The sequence below is a fragment of the Fringilla coelebs genome (genome assembly GCF_963513975.1).
Source record: "Fringilla coelebs genome assembly, chromosome: 1".
In the NCBI taxonomy this organism is placed as follows: Eukaryota; Metazoa; Chordata; class Aves; order Passeriformes; family Fringillidae; genus Fringilla; species Fringilla coelebs.
The window spans coordinates 43386959-43408780 of record NC_140028.1 but is presented as its reverse complement, the minus strand read 5'-3'; the positions used below and the strand labels follow the sequence as shown (position 1 = coordinate 43408780).

The window sequence follows — 21822 nt, the reverse complement described above, 5'->3', positions numbered from 1 at the left end:
GCAGGGGAAAGGTGTTTTTAAGATTTGTCTCATTATCCTGCTTGAATTTTGATTCATAAGAAATTAAATTAATATCCCTGACCTGAGTCTGTTTTGCCCGTGATAGCAATGTGTGAGTGATCTCTCCCTGTCCTTCCATCAACTCATGAGCCTTTCATTATATTTTCTCTCCCTGTCCAGTTGCAGAGGGGAGTGATAGAGCAGCTTTGGTGGGTGCCTGGCATCCACCCACCACAACAGCCCAAGTGAGAACTATATAGCAAGCTAATGTAGATGGGTGCAATCTTGGATTCCCACTCTCAGCAGCATCTGACCAGGAATATTTTTGGCTTTTCAAGACCTTCTCTATGAGGATGAGGAATACTTAAGATGGAAAAGATATGAAAATACAAGATGTTAATTTGTAGGCTCTCTAATATAGCTGACAGCAGGACAGCTGGATTCTGAGCAGGGGCTCCCTATCTTGACACAATTTTGTAAATAACAGCAACATAGCCACATTTGTTCCTGTGCAAAATCAGAATAATTTTTTGATGTGGCATTGGGAAAATTCTGTATAAACATAAGGCAGTATAACCCCTCAAAGTCTTCTACCTTCTAGCCTCTTACCTGTTCTCTAAAATTTTTGATATTTTTAAATCACCATCACTTTCATGTCTTTTCACTATTTCAGGTATAAGTTTTGTGACCACAATATTTTACATTGTGTGTGTACATACATTTATTTTCTTACCATTTATTTACTATTTCTGTTTTACACACAGGCACATTTAGTATGCTGTGTGATATCCTACAAGATGAAATAAAAAAATCAAATATTTTGTCATCTTCTAAAAAATTGTGGATATGCTTTAAAATTCTTTATGATTCCACAAAAACCTGACATTAATTTTATTGTAATATTCAATTTCTCTAGCATATTAGCTATAGTATTAATTGCTCATGTGTTGAAATATTTTCCATAAACACAATGCTCAAAATAAACATCTAGGAAGCAAAGTAATTTAGACTACAAGGCTACTTCATTCTTCTGATAATAAATGTGACACTTGGCTAAAAGAATAAGACTTATTTCCTACAAGCTATTTCAATAGGAGTTAGCTTTAATGTGATGTGCAATTTTTCCACTTTATTTTTTCTCTTTTTTTTTCTCTCAATAAATAACTGAAGATTGCAAATCTTATACTTTGAAAAATTTTACCTAAAAAGATGACTTGCATTTAGACATGACAGACAAATAACTCAAAGCACATGGAAGATTAATTAATCAAGAAAGGCTTGTGGGGAATCATAACCAAGTGGTTAAGGATGAAGCAGTCTGCTGCAGAAAAAGCCTGTGCACAGCAGGTTCTTCTGTTCAGATTTCACATGGATACACCATGGGGCTTCCCTCAGATAACTGAGTATTGAGATCAGTTTTCAGCTGTGTCTGGAGGCAGCTTGAAGCAAAGACCATGGTCTGGCCAGCACTGCTTCCTCACTGCTATCACTTCTCTTACTTCAACAATTCCATTGTGCTCCAACTTTGGAATTAAGCAATAATACTTTTCTTCACAAGAAAGGCTATGCTTTCCACAGACACTTCAAATTAGAAAAGCTCTGAAAGTGAATATCTATTCAACTGAAATTAAACTGTGAATCCTGATAATATGACCAAAGAACAACATATTTGCATCTTTATTTTGCTTTTTAATAGAAAAGGGGTTTTGCCCCTCAGAGGAGGTAGAAGTTTTTTCAAGATGTGATTTGCACTTGCATTGTTTGGGATTTCTCTGCCAGCTCCTGAAACATTTGCTGCCACGGTACATCCCTAGAAAAGGTCATAAGGAACATATTTCAGCATGGGGTTTGTAAATAATCTTGTCAAAAGAAAACCTGGTCTATGGTACCCATGAAAGAAACCTTCCCCAGCTTTGACTGAAAGGAAAGAGAAAAGGAAGTCCTACAATGTCTCAGTTGCTAAGGGCATGCTGTACTTCTATTTATTCAGAGTTCCAAGGCAGGCAGAGGGTTCTCCCAGAGGCTCTAGGTGGTACTGTCCAAAGCCATCAGGCAGAAGCAGCTGGGAAAGCATCTTAGACTGAAACCCTGGGGCTCATGGTCCAAGCACCCATCCCTTCAGGCACAACTCTCTCTATGTGTGGGATTTCTGGTCATCCTCTCCTTGCAGGGCAAGGACTGGGCCAGAGACAGCTGCCTGTGGCCTTTGGGATTTTGCTGCTTGTGCTTCTTCTGAGCTTGCCCCTCTAGGTTGGGGAGAGGGAGAGGAAAGAGAGGGGAATTGTCTGGGTCACTGCAGCTCTCACACAGCTCTTCACTTTTAAAGTTTTAATTAAGAATATAAAGGGTATCTCCTGTTACACTTAAGGCAGCACCAATGGAGCAGAGGTATCATTACATCATATGAAGGAAAAATTTGTTCCCCTGCTATGAACTCAACTGCAGTGGCTTATGAAAAGCAACAGCAGGATAAGGCAAGTATTTCATTAGGGTAATATTAAATTCTTCAGAAAGAAAACAGATCTTTTTTTAAAACAAAACAAGATGATGTCTGTGAAAATTAACATATGGCAAGAAGCCAGAAATTTTAATTTCTCAGGAAAGCTTTGTCTTTTTTTTTTTTCCAAGAGACTTAATTTGCAGATATTAGCTTTATTTGGTTTGTCTTGTAACAAAAATAAAACTCTTCATTTTCACAAGATGTATTCAAGGGAATTTCTCACAGATCATAGCAGAGGTTTATTTCTTTGCCTTTTCTTCAGACTTTTGGTGTTTCCAATACGTGTGTTTACTCCAAAGTGTATGAAAATTGTCTAAATGCTATGAAACAGAGGCTGCTCTCCCTGCACCTTTTTCTGCTACTCAGGAATCAGCACAGGGTAGATCCTTGTGCAGGAGGGAGGAGAGACAGGAATAGCTTTCCCTGCTGCATTTGCTGCCACCTTGATTCTGGATCCCCAAACATAATGGTCCTCTGACCAAGCATCTCTCAGACACATTACAGCCATTTTTCAAGTTTACAAACCACAGCTTCCTGCAAATGATTGCCTGCTGTAATCAAAGCTAATTGGAGTGCCAATTACAGCCCAGCTAGCGTAATTGGGTTACCAGTTCTGATGAGTCATCAAGTCACAGAAAAACGTGATGTGCATAATTCCCACAGATTTCCCTGTCTATAACAAGGTATTTTTCATGAGGAACAGCAGCTCTTTCTCCAGCACAGCTGAGGCAGAGCCTGTGAGAGGGCTGTGTTTGTGTACAGCAGAGCTGACTCAGCAGCAGTGTCCTGGGAGCCACATGCCAGTTAAGTGCTCATTAAGGTCATCAGTCCCCTATTTGCACGCTGACAGTAACTATTGGTTTTCTTGAGTTCTGTGGTGATAACAAAGCCCAAAGTTCCTGGCTGCCAACAAGTTTAAAAGCAGAAGCAGGGGACTAGACAGCCTGAGTGTCTGACATGCCAGTGCAACAGCATTAAGTCGTAAGTGAAATTACTGAAGACAGGACAGAGAGGCACTTTCCTGCAACAATCCAATTCCTGCAGGAATGCCATGGAGGAAATACTGAACTAAACATTGTGAATCAGTCTGGAAGCAGCTAGTGAATGTTTTCACACGCTCTGCTTCTAAATGTGACTGTGGGAATACCTGGCAGAGAAGCAACGGGAAAAAAAACAGCAAGGGAAACATAACCTTTCTTACTCATCATCAGCCATTTGCTATTGTCCCCAGTATCCTCTAAGTTACTGGAGATGAAGAGCTATCTTTAATAGAAGACATATCATATAAATTTGATGAATGAGTTTACAAAACAAGAACAAATATTTATGGGAATTAAGATCTTTTACTAGACTAGTCAGTAGAACTGGGAAAAAATATATTATGTACTTATGTACTTCTGGTGTATACGTAGTGTATTTTGGACTAATGGAGAAATACCACCTTGAGCTACAAAGCCCACCTTCTCTTAGTTTAGGCAATCACAACAGCTATTTTTTTACAGATGGGAAAACATACAGAGGTTTTAATAGTACAGTCTTCTACCACTGCTGATAACTGTGCTAAAGAGCATCAAAAAATCCTCACATTTACAAGCTTATCACTTTGACTGTAACCAAGTCATCACAGAAGGCACTAAAAAGCAAGTGAGCAGGACAGCAGTTCAGCATCAGAGGGGAACAGGAAATAGCACTTGTTAGCACTTTGCATCCCAGTTAATCAAAGCAGTTTACAAACTTTACTGATATTCAGCCTCACCACAAATCTGTCAAGCAGGGAAATATTAAAAACAGGGCCACAGGCACAGGTCACTAACAGGCACTGACAGAGTTAAAAGTACTGCTCTGCTAGTTGATACCCATTCCTAGATTTTACCACTAATACAGTTTGGATGCTGCAGTGATCCAGCAGAGCTTTCTAAACATTCACATGTACAGTGATCATCTGAGCAACCAGTGAAATAGGCTTGAACACAGCTACTCCTCTCCTGCTGGAAGAACTTCACTGAGAAGCATTACACAGACACAGGGGAAACTTGCAGACCAGCTGGCTGCCTAATGTCTTAGTCCTGAGCCAACTTCTTCTCCCAAAACCTAATTTCTAGGGGACAACACAGATGCACCACAGCTGGACCACCATCTCTGAGTTGTTCTCAAACCACTGGATTGTGATTATGTTTACAGCATTACATCTGCAGCCATTAATTTGAATATTGTATTTCCATTAAAACACATATTTGAGTATTTGTCGAACTTATTTTCAATAATTTGGCTGTACCTTTCATCTTGTGCCTGTAACAGGAAGCTCAGAAGACTGACTGTGTTCTTCAGGCTGCAAGATCTTGGCTATCTGAGACACAGATAAGCCAGCCCACAGAAGTGCTGGGCCTTTGGAAGTGCACAAAGCTTGTTAATGCTGCTAATCATCTGTGCACTGGGGACACCACTCACTCTGGTGCCCTGGGCATGTTTTCTGAAGATGTCCACAAGGCTGAAAACCAGACAAGAACTCACCTGGTACTGACTGTGGGCTGATCAGTAATTCACCTTGCTGAATGTCTATGACTTTTTGACATCCATGATGACTGACTTGTTTTCCAAAGGTAGAACTCACTTGACAACAGTTACTGCTCTCTGCATAGGTACAATGCTGTCTCCATTACCACATTTGTTATAAAATTGAGTAGAATTGAGTAGGTCTGGTAGTGTATAACTGTGTAATTACTGTTAATAGATACTACTTGGACTAATCGACATCATGCCTCACAGTTTGGTATTGGGGGGAAAATAGCTTGTGGCTTCAGATAGCATAGTAATTTTTGTTAATACCACAAATCAAATGCAGTTAAATGACATTCTCATGGGCACTGTCTGGCTGCTAGGCTTGCTGCAAGCCTTTTTCTCCTGCACAGCAATGAATCACTGATGCTGACAATTTGCTCAAGAGCAGCCCTTTATTGCAAATGCAGAAAATATTTCTGAATTACTTCTAGGGTTTTGCAATTTCACAGATTTCAATATCTCAGCCAAACATATTCTCCTTGAACTCTATTTTTCTATTGCTTTAATATTATGAAAACAATTACATAGTTAAAAAACCAAAACCAAAACAAGGATGATAAATACTTACCACTTGGCTTATATCATATCCCCAAGGAAGAAAAAGAACTCCTGTGTTATATTTCTCCCAGTGTGAACACATGAAGTTAAACAAGACAATGCTTAAATATATATACATTGTATATACAGAAACTCCAGTCTTCCCATTGTCACAGGAACAGACAGAAAAAAAAGAAAGCACAAAAATGGAGGTAGCCCAGCTATCAAGCCCATGGTCAAATAGTTCTCCCAGGGGAGTACTGGACTGAGTCCTTCGAGCATGTTTCCCATCTATGGAGTCTAGAAGGATTGAGAAAGGAAAAGAAACAAAGAAAATTAGAATTAAAGCACAACAAAAGGAGTAGCTTTCTTCACATACAATTCACTACTGCCATATATAACATCCAGGAAAATTACACTGATGACAGCAAACTGAAGCACAAAGCCCCCTCAATACCAACAGGTTAGAACTGCTCATAAAATAATTGCTCCAGATATCAAGTCATTTTTCTGTCCTTACCTCAGCTCTAAAATTAAATCCCACTTCCCTCCTGAGTTTTAGAAAGACACCCATAATTATTTGCCACCAGTGGTCTTGAAGCACTTTTACATCAGTCCCTGCAATTAGTTTCAAGTGCTGAAAAGTGTCCATAGAACTTCTTGCCCATGCATTGGTGTTGTGGACCCTCTGAGCCTTTAGAGCTCTGGTGGGGGGGATTCACTAACACATTTAAGTTCCTTGCTGCTCAATACCTCAATGACTAACAGTTACACGGCAGCTTAAAGGAGCAAATTCCACAAAACTTATTTGTATTTGTGCTTACACATATTTTAAAGTGTTTTTCAGTTTTCATGCAAGAGTGTGTTCAGATGGCCAAAAAGGCCACTGGCATCCTGGCCTCCACCAGAAATAGTGTGGCCAGCAAGACCAGGGCAGTGACTGTACTTGGCACTGGTGGGGTCACACCTTTAATCCTGTCTTCAGTTCTGGGCCCCTCACCACAAGAAGGACATTGAGGTGCTGGGGTGTGTCCAGAGAACGGCAACAGAGCTGGAGACGGGTCTGGAGCACAAGACTTATGAGGAGTGTCTGAGAGAGCTGTGGTGGTTTAACCTGGAGAAAAGGAGGCTCAGGAGTGACCTTATCACTCTCTACAACCACCTGAACGGAGGTTTGAGTGAGATGGGGGTCAGTCTCTTCTCCCAGGTACAAGAAGAAACGGCCCTGGGTCACACCAGGGGAGGTTACATTGGACATTAGGAAAAATTTCTACACCAAGAGGGTTGTCAAGCATTGGAACAGGCTGCTCAGGTCAGTGGTGGAGTCACCATTGCTGCAAGTATTTAAAGGTGTGCAGATGAGGCATTTGGGGACATGGTTTAGTGGTGGACTTGGCATTGCTGGATTAATGGTTGGACTTGATGACCTTAAAGGTCTTTTCCAACATGTATAATTATATGATTCTAAGAATGCATTATAGTTAAGGTGCATAATGCGTCGATCACTTTTAGCACTTGAGTGCTTAAAAAATGATCCAGCACTGTACAGGATCTTACTCTGGGGATGTAGTTGGACAATATGGTTTGAGTTGATCTGATAGTTCACTGCTGTCGAACAGGGTGACCTGCAGCCTGTTCAGCTGGTGGAAAGACAGAAAGCATTGTGTTTTCTTCTGGGTCACTGAATTGGTGCTGTGAATGGTACAAAATGCAAGGGAGATGGCACAAAGGAAGGATGGTGAACGAAGAGAGGAGAAAGGTGGTCTAGCAGCTGTAACATTTCTTAGTTGTAATGTCAAACCATACCCTTAGTCTCTTTTCTGAGACTGTGCAGGTGAAAAATAGAACTATTTTCCTCTTAAAGTTAAGTGTAAACATGCAGGATGAACCTGTTAGGAAAAAGTACACAGAACAAACCCTACAGATTACTAGGTTTTGTCTTGAATCTCAAAATAAAATGGAGGTGCTTTTCTTCTTGATATTACTTGGAAGGGGCTATAGCTAACAATTATTAGCTATTGATAGCATTAATAACCCAAAACTGACGAGGAACACAACTCAGCAGAGTGAGACCAAAGACACCACAGCTGCTGTAGATCATATGCTACTTACTTCTCTGGATTATTTGGCAGTACTGTGAGTTTTGTTTAATGTAAATATACTTCAGGGACCTAAACCAGGAAAAGATGGGATTTCATTTTGTACAGATTTTAGACTATATCTCTATTGTAATATCCAAACAGCTGTGATATATCCTCTGCTCAAACACAAATCTCTTGAGAGAGTTCTCAGAACTCTGAAACTTAAATATCTCATAGAGGATTTCAAATATAGCTTGCCTCCTTCTAGAGACTCATTCTCTGTCTATTAACATTTTCACAGAATTTTCAGCATCTTACTGAAATGTGCAGAAAGAAAACTGCATGAGCTTGAGGTCACTTGAAAGGTCTTGTAATAAAATTAGAAATTCTTCCATCCATTGAACAATATCTCTGAAACCTAACCACCAAATAACGATACAAGCAATCCTAAAGAGTTTGTGGTGTTTTATACTCCAAGAACACCTATCCCAAATTAGACAGGATTCAGTTACAGAGGTGTTACTATTTAAAAATGAGAATGTTAAAACATTTGTCTGTTTATAAATTTTACATTGTCACACAAGTATATAGATACTAAAATATGTACCTCACAGTGAAAAGTGGTTTTCATTTTGCAAGAACTTGGTTTTTGTAAAAAGAAGCTTATAATATTGCCCTAAAATACAGTACTTCTAATTATACTGGTCATGGAAAAAATGTAGGAACCATATGACACATACATCAAACCGGATTTTCAGAAACCCTTAACCACATTTTCCATGTAGTTTCATTAGCTTTTTAAAAGACTGAAGATATTTTCTGGCTTAGGTTTCAGTTTAAAATCATTCATGGCAACAGTGGTGTGTGTTCATTGGTTAACATACACTGTCTCACACTTCCATTGCTTTAGAATTCTTATGATTTTGTCTCACAAAGATTCATAAATACTCCATTTTATAAAGTTTATATAACTTTTAAAGAGTGGAATTCAAAGTAACAGCAAAAAGCACTCCATTTCATGGGAAGGAAATGATACCAAACCACCTTAAAAAAGCAGGAGGGATGGAGAGCAGCATGTTAGGGAATTTGGACAGAGTAACTGTGTCATTAAAATAAGCTGAGAAAGATTACAGTTGCATATTTAGTTAGTTATTATGGCTCTTTGCAGTCTTCCAGAGGGAAAACTTTGGCCATGCAAAATTAAATCTCCGACTAAATATTTCATGAAGTGGCTTGGACAGCAGACATAAAAATCTACATACATATTAGTTCATTATAGCTTTGACTGTCAACATCATACTCCTTGCCTTCCAAGTATTAGGAACTATAAGCTTCATTGGAAAAAGCCATCTACATTAAAAATCTCAGAAGCTGAACTTCCCATGAGCCTTCTGGAGTGCCATACAGTAACAGTTCCAATATGTAATTCCAATTTATGAAGCAATAGTCACTTCATTAAATTTCATACAATGACATAAAAAATGGTTTTCACAAAAGAATCCACTGCTTCTGAGTACAGAGAGCTGCTGGAGAAATCAGAGTATTTGTCACCTTCAAGGGATTGTTGTCCCATTGCTTTTTATGGTACAAATACAAAGAAATTCTGAACAAAAAGATTTTGGCACCGTCTCACCAACTGAATAGAAATGCCAAGGTGTGTAGAATACAGAGGGAGAGATCTCCTCAAGGGAATACCCCAGGTCAATCAAGATTGCTCTACAAGCATTGCTCTGATTCCCAAAGTGGTCAGCCCCTCTGCACAGCACTGCAGCCTACACTGCACATCTGTATATAAATATAACACATCTGTATATAGCCTGAGCATCTCAAACATGGCTACACTGCAATGGCCTTACCAGAAACAGCTCCAAGGAGAGGGTACATTTAGAATCAATTAAGGTTGAAAAAGACCTCCAAGGCCATTGAGCTCAGTCTCTGACTGAATACCACCATGGCAACTAAATCATAATGCTAAGTGCCATGTCCAGTAGTTTCATGAACATTTTCCAGGGATGGCGATTCCACCACCTTCCTGGGCAGCCCATTCCAAGGCTTAATCCCCCCTTCAGAGAAAAATTTCTTCTTGATGTCACACATGAACCTCTCCTGGCACAGCATGGGGTTATTTCATTTTGTCCTGCTGATTGTTGTCTGGGAGAAGAGACCGACCCCCCCTTGCTACAGCCTCCTTTCAGGTGGTTGTAGAGAGCAATAAGGTCATCCCTGGGCCTCCTTTGCTCCAGACTAAACATCCCCAGCTCCTTCAGCTGCTCCTCGTAAGATTTTTGCTCCAGACCCTTCCCCAGATCTGTTGCCCTTCTCTGTACATGTTCCAGCACCTCAATGTCCTTTTTTCAGTGAGGAGCCCAGAACTGAACACAGGATTCAAAGCAAGGCCTCACCAATGCTGGGCACAGAGGGACGATCCCTGCCCTGATCCTGCTACCCACGCTCTTTCCGATACAGGCCAGGATGGCACTGGCATTTTTGGCCACTTGGGCACACAATGGCTCATGTTTAGCCACTGTCAACCACCATCCCCAGGTCCTTTTCCTCTGAGCCACTTTCCAGCCACTCTTCCCCCAGCCTGTGGCACTGCCTGGGGTTGTTGTGACCCAGGTGCAGGACCCGGCCTTTGGCCTTGTGGAACCTCACACCGCTGGCCTCAGCCCATGGATCCAGCCTGTCCAGATCTGATGCAGACTCTTCCTGCCCCCAGCAGATCAACACTCCCACCCACCTTGCTGTCATCTGCAAACTCACTGAGGGAGCACTCAATCCCCTCATCCAAATTATTGATAAAGATGGGTCTGATCCCCAGCTGTCCTGCATGTGCTGCGCAATGACACTAAAGATGACCTGCTCCATAACCCTCCCAGACACTGAGGTCAGGCTGACAGGCCTGAAGTTCCCCAGATCCTCCTTCCAACCCTTCTTGCAGGTGGGCATCCCACTGGCCAGTCTCCAGCGCTCTGGTTGACCAGGACTGGTGACAAATGCTGGAAAGTGGCCTGGCTCTTCCACCAGCTCCCTCAGTACCTGGGGTGGATCCTACCTGGCCCCACGGACTGGTGAGTGTCAGCCGGCACAGCAGGGCATGGCTGCTCCCTCCTGGATCCCAGCAGGGCATGGCTGCTCCCTCCTGGATCACAGCAGGGCATGGCTGCTCCCTCCTGGATCACAGCAGGGCACGGCTGCTCCCTCCTGGATGACAGCAGGGCATGGCTGCTCCCTCCTGGATGACAGCAGGGCATGGCTGCTCCCTCCTGGATGACAGCAGGGCATGGCTGCTCCCTCCTGGATGACAGCAGGGCATGGCTGCTCCCTCCTGGATGACAGCAGGGCATGGCTGCTCCCTCCTGGATCACAGCAGGGCATGGCTGCTCCCTCCTGGATCACAGCAGGGCATGGCTGCTCCCTCCTGGATCACAGCAGGGCATGGCTGCTCCCTCCTGGATGACAGCAGGGCATGGCTGCTCCCTCCTGGATCCCAGCAGGGCATGGCTGCTCCCTCCTGGATCCCAGCAGGGCATGGCTGCTCCCTCCTGGATCCCAGCAGGGCATGGCTGCTCCCTCCTGGATCCCAGCAGGGCATGGCTGCTCCCTCCTGGATCCCAGCAGGGCACTGCCTGCTCCCTCCTGGATCACAGCAGGGCATGGCTGCTCCCTCCTGGATCACAGCAGGGCATGGCTGCTCCCTCCTGGATCACAGCAGGGCACGGCTGCTCCCTCCTGGATCACAGCAGGGCATGGCTGCTCCCTCCTGGATCACAGCCTGGTCTGGCTGCTCCCTCCTGGATCACAGCAGGGCATGGCTGCTCCCTCCTGGATGACAGCAGGGCATGGCTGCTCCCTCCTGGATCACAGCAGGGCACGGCTGCTCCCTCCTGGATCACAGCAGGGCACGGCTGCTCCCTCCTGGATCACAGCAGGGTCTGGCTGCTCCCTGTCCCTGCCTGCCAGCCCTGCAGGCTGCCTGCCTTGAGGTTATTGGGTCTTTCTGCTGAAGACTGAGGCAAGGAAGGCATCCAGTACCTCAGCCTTTTCCTCATCTTTGGTTACAATGTTCCCCTCCACATCCAATAAAGGATGGAGATTTTCCTTGGCCCTCTTTTTGTTGTTAATGTATTTATAAAAACACTTTGTATTTACAACCTTTCACAATGGTGACAACATAGAGTTCCAGCAGCTGAGCTTTCACCAATCCAGTTTTCTCTCTACAAGACTTGATGACATCCTTGTACTCTTCTTGATTGTCTGCCCCTATTTCCCAAGATTATAGACTTTTTTTTCTCTCCAAGTCCAGTGAAAGCTCTGTGTTCAGCCAGGCCAGTCCTCTTCCCTGATGGTTCATCCTTCAGCACCTAGGGATAGCCTGCTCCTGTGCCTATAAGATTTCTTTCTTTAAATGTATACAGCCTTCCTGGGCCCTTATTACACAGAACTGTGCAATCCTTTAAATATAATATACTACCTTAGTCTCCCCAAAAAATAACTCTGTTGCACCACAGTGTGGAAAGCCCAGTTTGGAACGAGAGAGCTTTGGAAGAGAAAGCAAAAAAGCCACACTAACGTGTGGATGTCACTTCCAGGTCAGCATCATTTCAGGTCTGTCTTCACACCACTGCACAGCAAGGTGCAGTCTACCTAAAAATACACTCATGGCGCAGAATGGTGTAGTAAAAATGGAATATGAAACTGAAGTGTAGGTGTTATGGGAGAAAAACAGCAAGAGGAAAGAAAAAAAAATTACTTATTTCCATAAGAAGCTCAGGCCTGTCATCACATCTGCCATCACCACCTTTCCTCACACACTCCTTAAGCACTGAAGTGCCTAACAGCTTTGTCCTTTATTTTTCCTATGTCTTTGAAGGCACCCTCTGCTAATTCTGATGTCTGAGCTTCTCAGAATGTCATCCTCAAGGGACAAAGATTTTTATGAAACCAAACAGCAGTGACTCTCCTATGAAGAAGGCTGAGAGAGTTGGGGTTGTTCAGCCTGGAGGAGAGAAAGCTCCAGGGAGTCCTTAGAGCAGCCTTCCAGTACCTAAGGGGGTGACAAGAGACCTGGAGAGGGACTTTTGTCAAGGGCATGTAGGGATAGGACAAGGGGGAATGCGTTCACTGAAAGAAGGTAGGTTTAGATTAGGTATTAGCAAGAACATCTTTACTGTGAGGATGGTGAGGCACTGGATTGGGTTGTCTGGAGAAGCTGGGAATCTTCCATCCCTGGAAGTGTTCAAGACCAGACTGGATGGGGCTTGGGGCAACCTTATCTAGTGGAAGGTGTCCCTGCCCATGGCAAGGGGGTGGGAACCAGACTGTTGCTATATAATGATTTCCATTGTCCCTCTAAAATAATTTTAACATTCAAGAGGGATAAGACTTACTGTATGTAATAGAGCCTCTAGTATATTACTTAACATGCTAGTTTGGGTTTAAGTCTGATAAACTTTTTTTTTTTTTTTGTGTTGTGGTTTGGGGTTTTTTAGTTTGGGTTTGTTTTTTTTTTTTAATCTAAGAGAACTCTTTTGGAAAGAGATCAGTAATTTATCCGCAATGCCTCTTTATCTCAGAATCAACACTAGCGAATCTGAAGATAAAATCACATGAAAATGTCAGACATGCAAATTATTTCACTGTACATTACCTAAAGCATAAGCACAAAAGGTGGTAAAAGCACTGAACAGCCACACCCAGGTGGGAACAAGTCCAGGACTGGTACCTGAAAAAAAATGGGGTAGTGAGCCGGTGTAACAGGGGTTAACATCAAAGAAATCCACCAAGATATGCACATAGATACAAACTAGCTGCCACTGATTAACACACTGCATCAAACAGATGGAAATATTTGAGTCTGACCTTCAGGCACTGGTGAGCTCTATCAAAGAAGCACTGAGCAGGCTTGAATGTGTTTCCACCGTAAAGGACAAAAGGTAATAGAGACGTTTTTTGGTCCTGAAATGACTCTAGTATTGTACAAAACAATGATAGCAACTAGGCAAAAATATTCACAGGTCATGGGAAGAATATCCACTGAAAAATTAGTTAATGTTCATGTAATATGTAGGAAAAAAGAAGTTTTCAAGAATTATTATCAGTACCAGTCTGGGGTCTGTGTATCACTCTCACCACACAGATCGGAACAGGAAGATTTTGTCCTTAGGCTAGCAGAAATACCAGCACCTTTTTTTTTTTTTTCCATAAGAAAAAGGAAAAGATAGTTGAATTGGACAGAGCCCAGAGTTCTGTTGTTGCTCTGCTGACAGCATTAATCCAAGGTTATTGTTGCTCCTTTAAAGAAATCGATCCTTCTTCCAAAGAGATTTCTATTTAACTTTAACATCACCCAATACTACATCAACACTAAACAACTGTAAATGCAAAGGCCTCTCAGGTTTCTGCCCTTTGGCACCAAACAGGGAATTCCTGCATACAGAGGTGTCCTTGCCTGAATGATGCCAGGACATGCAGCACCTAAAGCAGTGCCCTGACTACCTTTCTCTCAGTGCCTCATCTTGCCATTCTGAAAGCAAAGATGACAATTCCTGACTCCTAGCTGCAAACCTGCAAACTGTACCATGAAAACCAACTGTGCAGGAAATTCAATTTTTTATTTCTGATCCTAGGTATAGGATTGATATATGATACTCCAAAGGCCCTTTAGGTTGCATGAAAGTTTTCCATCACCTGAGAAATTATGGGGACCGTTCTCATGTGGACTCAGGAAGAGCTTGCAAACCACACAGGTCTCAACTCTAACAGACTTCATCACCACTTTAAATGTCTTCAAGTTCCATGTATATCTACTGAGAATGTGCCAAGATAACATCATCCCATTAAAAAGACCTGTTCTGGTTGTTCTTTTATTACAGGGCTGAGTAAATATCATCTGCATTGATAAAAAAGCACCAGGTGTTCAAGAACCAGGTCAGACAACTGTATAACAAGCAGGTCCTGAAAATGTAACTTTTGAACCAAAACTGCTAACAAGTATCCCTGCCCCTAGAATTGCTATGCTAAATGTACAACAACTCACACCAAAGGGTACCTCCTGAAGCTAACCACAGGCATAACAAAATAAAGGCAGCTAAATGCAGTTGTTTCAGGAAATAAAAGTTATCTTCACTGAATTGTCTAGTTTAAAGAAAATCAAAGCCTTTTATTGATATATATTTAACATATTAATCACCTGGAAGATTCTTACTACCTTCTGTGGGCTCCAACAGCTGGTCTGAGAAGCCCAAACCAAACATGCCTCACACTCAGGAGCAATCAGATCCAAAAAATTTCTGACTTGGTCTTCAATGAGGAGCAAACATGGACTTGGACTTCAAAAGTCATAATTTGAAGAGACATTTATTTAGAAACTATGCTTTTGTCTAGAAGCCATCTTGAATGGGGGTGTGAATATGTGGAGAAATGAAAGGGAAGTTAACTCCTTCTGACATCGGTTTAGGTATTAGGAAATGTGAAATCAATGAAAATATAAAGAAGACTACTCAAATGGAATTTGGCTGCATATTTAAACCCTGGAATAAACTTTAAATATAATGAGATCTTACCAGAGACTTCAAGCAGAATATGCTGAAACCCATTTTAGGGATACAATTAAATTAGACTTTTCAATAAAATTATCTAAATTTATAATGCTATGTGTGAGGTAGATTCTCCTATCTGCACCTACAGAAGCCTTATTAAGGGAATAAGTGGAAGATTTAAATGTCTGCTACCTCTCTGTAACATTCAGAAGTATAAGCATTTCAGTCATCCTGAAAATTACAATGTGAACATATTTACCTGAGGCAGTGTAGTCCCAGTCATAAAAAGATATAAGAAAATAATTAAATAAAATCATGACAAATCCAGAGAATGTTAACAGGTTGGGAGCAATCCACAAAGGCACTATCTGTTAAAAAATGAAAGGAAAAAAATCAGAAAAATTGTATTTCAAACTGTACATCTTATTTTAATCAGAAAAAGTGTATTTCAAACTGTACATCTTATTTTGATAAAATATTTTATATCAGGAAGGAAGCTTTTATATGATACCAGCAATATTCAGATTTTTGTATATTTCCCCATTTTCAAATCAAAATACAGTTTTAATTTCTGAAATTTATTTTCAAATGCAATCCTTTTGCCTGATTTCTGTGACTGCAGTAAGAGTGGTATTTTTAAAATGTTGTACTCCCTTTAAAATGTTGTACATTATCATTTACCCAGCTTCCAAGGAAAGCCTTCTGTTCTGATCAGCTGTATCAGAACTGAAAGAAGACTGCAGCACCCCAGTGTGGTAATTCAGCATCCACGTGGCAGGTTTTGTAAGCATTGTATTCCCACACTAAAATGAGGAAAGCTCTTCTTCCAAAGAATGTGAATAATTTCTTACTCCAAACATCAAATACATCAGATCCTGAGTGCATTACACTTTTAGATTCAGAAGATGTCCCTGTTACAAGCATCTCCCTACTCTCTAAATAGTAATTTTCTGACAGGGTCTCCCTCTTTATTCATCAATTATTAACACTCCACTAATTCATTTTACTTTGGAGGGTGCTGAAAAGGACTCTCTGCCTTCACCTAAACTACTTTGTCCCAGGAATCATTCTCAGGCATTCATTCCCTGTGGCTTTAAGGTGCTCCTTACACTGCAAAAGGAATGAATCCCTTTTGAAAATACTCTTCCCAGGTAACAGAGTTTCTCCAGAATATTTTTTGAAATAGCCTACACAGCTTTCTACATGATTTTTAGACAGAACATATTTGCAGAAATACTAAGTATCAACCATTATCATCACTCAATATGTATCACTTATCAATATATATAAACCACAAAAATACTGGAGGCTTATTTGGAGTGCCTAAAGACTCAGAATGTATATAAAGTAATTCAACACTTTAAAATAGTACAAGAAAATATTAAAGAAAATAAAATCTAATAATTCCTGATACTAACAAGAACAGTGTATTACAATAGTATACAATAACTTTACTAACAATAGATTTGAAATCAAATGTTTTGTTAATATCTTAGGACTAGCTAGCTGAACAGACAGATGAATACATATTAATTCATTCTATCCAACTACTACATTTACTTAAATTTACTTTTAAAATCTGAATGCTTTGACTGATTTAATATCCTGACTAGATTATATTTTTCAACTATAGAGCAATTTGTAATATTCAGGAGAAATTGTGAAAACCAGTGGTGTACAGACTAAGTGTACACTTCCAAAAACCAGGTTAGAGTTCCTGAACACTTTTCCATTACATTTTTTTGGACATTTTCTGTAATAACACTGGGAAAACTATTTTATCTGATATTTGTTTCTTTATCAGCAGGACTTTATCACTGATTTTAAAACATTGCATGTCAGCTCTCATGATATTTAAAATACACCATGGAACACATAGAGCAACAATTTTAAAAATGTAACATATCTATCATTCTGAGTGCTCAAAAGGGCAAATCTAAACCTCTAAGAAAAGGGACAGTAAATGTTCCCTGAATTTCCTTTTGGAGAGCATCTAAGGAGGAACCCTTCACTGCATAGTCTCCCTTTCTTACACTGACTGCATGCTCAGCATGCAGCAACAGCTGCACATCTCCCACCTTTGCTACCTGAGGATGAAGAAGATGGATCTCCTGCTCGGATTTATCTTGTATCTCTGACCTTCCATGAAAGAAGAAGCACAGACGCTGAAAAAAAATCTAGATTTGTCTCTTTTAATCTAAATCATAGATCAAAAGACACTGTGGATGGAATGTTTACATGGATATATGGATAAACTGACTGCTTTTTCCTGGATGATTCATAAGGATTATTGACAATCAAATCAAGTGGGGCACCACAAACGTGTGCTTTCTAATTAGGCTCATCATTCTAAACAGTCACAATGTCATTTTTAAGTTATTACAGGAAATAATTCATGCTTCCATGGTGTGAACATGAAGAAGTTATTTTAACCCACTTTCTTGCTAACTGTGTATTTTAAGAAGGAAACTTTCAAAGGTTTTTCAACTTGTTATAGTTGCAATCCCTTTGGCTAACAGACACCATGAAAAACAGTTGCAGGAGTTCTGTCCTCAGGAAAACAGACTCCTGCAGTTAAACCCTTAAGCATGTTCTTTTGATCCTTACTGAACCTAATCTGTCTAGGTATTTGGAAAGTATTCCAGTTGCAAAATCCCTTTTGTTATATTTAATGCTCCTTATCTTTTTAGTTGGCATTACACTACCATCACCCTATTTCATAATTAGAAAATCACAGGGTGTTTAAGATTAACTTCTTACACACCTTGGAAAAATAGAGCCTGAATTTATTAGTATGCTACAGAAGGATGAGCTGCAATCTTTATTGTCTAATTAACAGACAGTAGAGGTCTAATACACCAATGTGCTACATGATTAATACTACTGGAGGTGCCATGGGGCAAATCACATCTGCTCTCTGGCAAAACCCTTGTGTGCTTGAACCTTTTAAAAAACTCTTAATTCCATGAAGTATTAACTGATTCCTGTTTCTCTGGGTCTAGCCATTCATTCTAAAAGCCTTAATACAAACAGCAAATGCTTTAATACAGCAACTATTTGGATAATAAAAGGTAAAGTACACATTTATATAAAGCTCTGTTTAAACTTCACTAGGTCACTTGAGACCACTAAAATGCTACTCTTGCCCAATTCTGCTGATAAAATCAAAGTTCATAAAGGCAACAGAGGGGAGCTTAATTGATTTCAGTGATACTGGCATACACCTGTGTATTCCAGTGGGATTTCCTCCCTTTCCCCTCATTGTCCTGCATCCCCACCAGAGATAAATGAGCTGGGTTATCACAATATGTTTTCAGCTCACAAATTCACATATTTTTAATGTCAAGCTCTTCTTAACTTCTTATTACACAGGAAGTACATTTTACAATGAATGGTAATGACTTACAACACAGGAAACACATCTTCCAATGAATTCTGGTTGTGGAATACAGAGAAACTTGTGTTGCCATTAGGATTAAACAGGCATATGAAAGGCAAGACCCAAATCTCAAGGCATTGTTCTCATGAGTTGTTTTTCTTTTTGCTTGGCTCAGTGAATTTAAGGTTGCTTTTTTTTCAACTCCTCTAGAATCGAGAAAAAATAGTCCATGTGGAATTTTTATTGTCACCAGTTTAGAAACTAAAAAGAATTAATTCATATCTGAGAAGGGATGCATCAGGATGTCTAAATTGAGTGAAGGAACTTCACCCAGTCATCAAGATGCACACTTGTACTGCCCAATTTTGAATGAACATAGTAGATGCAAAACATTCTTTGAAAATTCTTTGAAAATTATCCCAATTTCCCTATTGCAATGTACTGTTCAGGAAGAAAACCATGACAGCAACTTGCATTCCTACTGACATTTTACAAACAATTACATTGTGGCTAAGCTATAGGGGAACATTCAATAATGCTGTCCTTCTTCTGGTAAAATGCTGCAACTATTAGGAAAAATTATCTGCAAAGGAAGTTCTGCATTCACAACACTCCCCCTTCAATCTGCTAGCAGATGAATACTCACCCATCTCCTAAACCAAAGGGCAAGTGCACAGTAAAGCCTCCACTCATCTCCCATGCCAGAGTGCTGGAGGGGCTTTTCTGCCTCATTGTTTTCCTCAATATTATGGTGGGAATAAAAACAAAGTCTCTGAATTGAAGTACTGAAGTCAGTGTCACATCTTTGAATTTCTTTTTTCTCATCCCATGTTCAAGTTGTATTTCAATTCTTCAACTGGGTCATATGAACACTTTCCATGAAATTACTTTGAGGTTATGAATTAGGGATTATGATTTTCCTGCCATATCAAGAATAAGCAACACCTGAATTACAGAATCCAAAGATGGCAGATCCAGCAACACTCTGACCACATACATCCTTTTCTTTTGTTTGTACAAAGGTTTATTTTCAAGTCTGCTCCAATCTAAACATTTCCTGTAATGAGGCAGACGCGGAAGTCAGTGCTTCCTTGGAGATCAATAAAGTTCATATTTATTTGAGATACAGCTTCTTTTCTTTTTTTTTTTCCAACAACAGCATAACTAATTGTGAGTGGTTTATTTTTAAAAACTGCAGATTGCAATGCATTCAAGAGATGGCATCTTCCAATCATTATGGTGATCATGGTAACCACTCTCATTTCCAGCTTCTGTGAGGAATGCCTGGCTGTCTCAAGCAAGTCCCCTCGGGAGAAAATCAGACAGTGCTTGCATAAAATCATATGCACAGCACAGAGAGAGAGCCATGCTGTTGTTAGGCAGCATATGCTGTACAAAAATAATCTGTACTAAGTAAAACCATCCATGTCTGCAAAGCTGTTCAATGAAAGATGGAATAATGAAAGATGCAGAAAAGAAATGGATGCCTTTTCTACAGCAATCAGAAAAAAAGAAACAAGCCCTTTCTTTCTAAAAAAAAAATCTCAAAACAATACACTCACCCCTTAAACACAGCTAAATATCCTGCAACGTTTGTTTTCTTTTCAGATGTCTTCATTTCAGCTTTATTGATTAATATATATTTTTAAATGAAAGTACACACTATATTTAAAACAAATTCTTACATTAAAAAGTTATGTTTGTATTAAATTAAATTCTTACCTTAATAATTTTATTCCAGATGGGCTGCATAATATAGACAGATAAAGGATTTGTATCCACAGCACTGTACTGTGAGGAAAAAGCAAGCATGTTAAACAAAGCACTGAACAACGGCTATTTTTCCAGGACTACATGTCCTTCAGCATCTAAGAGCACTCAGTGAGACTGGTGTAAATTTATTTTATTCTGATTTGTACAGGTTTTATTTAATTTAAAAGCACTGGCCTGATTTACAATTACCATGTTAGCAACTCTATGTACTAACACAAAGGTTTAGGCTTGTGAAATGGCAAACAGCTCTGCAGTGACATTTTACTTTTAAATTCTTATTAATTTTACAACCCTATAAAATTCTGCATTTCTACAGTATTTTGGATTTAACACCTTTATTTCCAGTACCAGTAATGCACAGTCTGAGCACCAGTTCATTGCTAGTCTGTAGGAGAGATAGTGAACATGGTATGTGTTTCTAGGTGGATTATTATCTTGCAGAGATACACAGCTTTTGTCATAGTACCACGGTTGCATTTGCACTATGCTAATTATTGTAAGGCAATGTTACTATAAAAACAAGCTCTAAAATAGCACAGTTCATTACCACAACAACATTTCTCTATTGGACAGACTTGAAAACACATGTGTTTTATAAATTCCAGTAAGTACATAGCTATATCTTTTGTAAACAAAATATTTCAGAAATCCAAGGCCACCCTGGAATGCTGTTGTCTCCTTTTTCCTCAGAGGACAGTATCAAGTTTTATCCTGCCTTGAGACTGCAGAACACAGAATAATCTTAGGAAGAACAATCTTAACTGATAATACCACTGAAAGCCATGTACTTGGGCCCTGGCAGGTAGACATTGGAAGAAGGTATCCATCACTGGGGTGGTACATGTAATTATTTCAGAAATTCTTTGACTTTTAAAGTGCATATATGGCTTAACATTGCTAGGATGATGCATATGACTCACGAAGATTCAGATCTATCTATATATAGCACTGTCCAAACATCATGTGCAGAAAATGGGAGTAAGATGGGATGTGCTAGAGCACAGTTTGACAAAGGTGTTCACTTGCAGAAGAGCTGATGACAAAGAGTCTCCTTTCACATAACTTCAGCCAACAGTTAATTGTCTCTCCATACATATAGTTAATATATGGACCTCTGTTAGCCAACTACTCTTTGGATGAGACTGCATTCTGGAAGTACCTGTTCCAAGTCATTAATTATCAAAGCAACTTAGGCACTTCTCTTACACTCAGGCATCTACATATGAAATGCTTAGGAACGCTTCCATACATTTCCTTTTTATATCCGAATACAAAGCATATGTTTTAATTACCTTCTGGACAAAATGAAGCATTCACATAGTAATTTTTTGTGTTCAATTTTAAACCACAGATCATAAACATAGCGTCTAATAAAATTTTTATAACAGAGCTATTCACTGTAAATACATACTGACAAATATCAGTAGCAGTAACTGGTCAGCCCAGACTGTC

General features: G+C 40.1%; 1 protein-coding gene across 1 annotated transcript in view; it reads right to left on the bottom strand.

Moving 5' to 3' along the window:
• LOC311155853 (ethanolaminephosphotransferase 1-like) overlaps positions 1-21822 on the bottom strand; it is a gene marked incomplete at both ends in the record, with an annotated part of 53461 nt that overhangs the window by 20367 nt on the left and 11272 nt on the right. Inside the window, 4 exons of the mRNA XM_084209303.1 lie at positions 5628-5896; positions 13328-13402; positions 15478-15586; positions 20320-20388. Of these exons, the coding sequence (XP_084065429.1) occupies positions 5628-5896; positions 13328-13402; positions 15478-15586; positions 20320-20388 (522 nt within the window). The remainder of the gene's footprint in view (positions 1-5627; positions 5897-13327; positions 13403-15477; positions 15587-20319; positions 20389-21822) is intronic.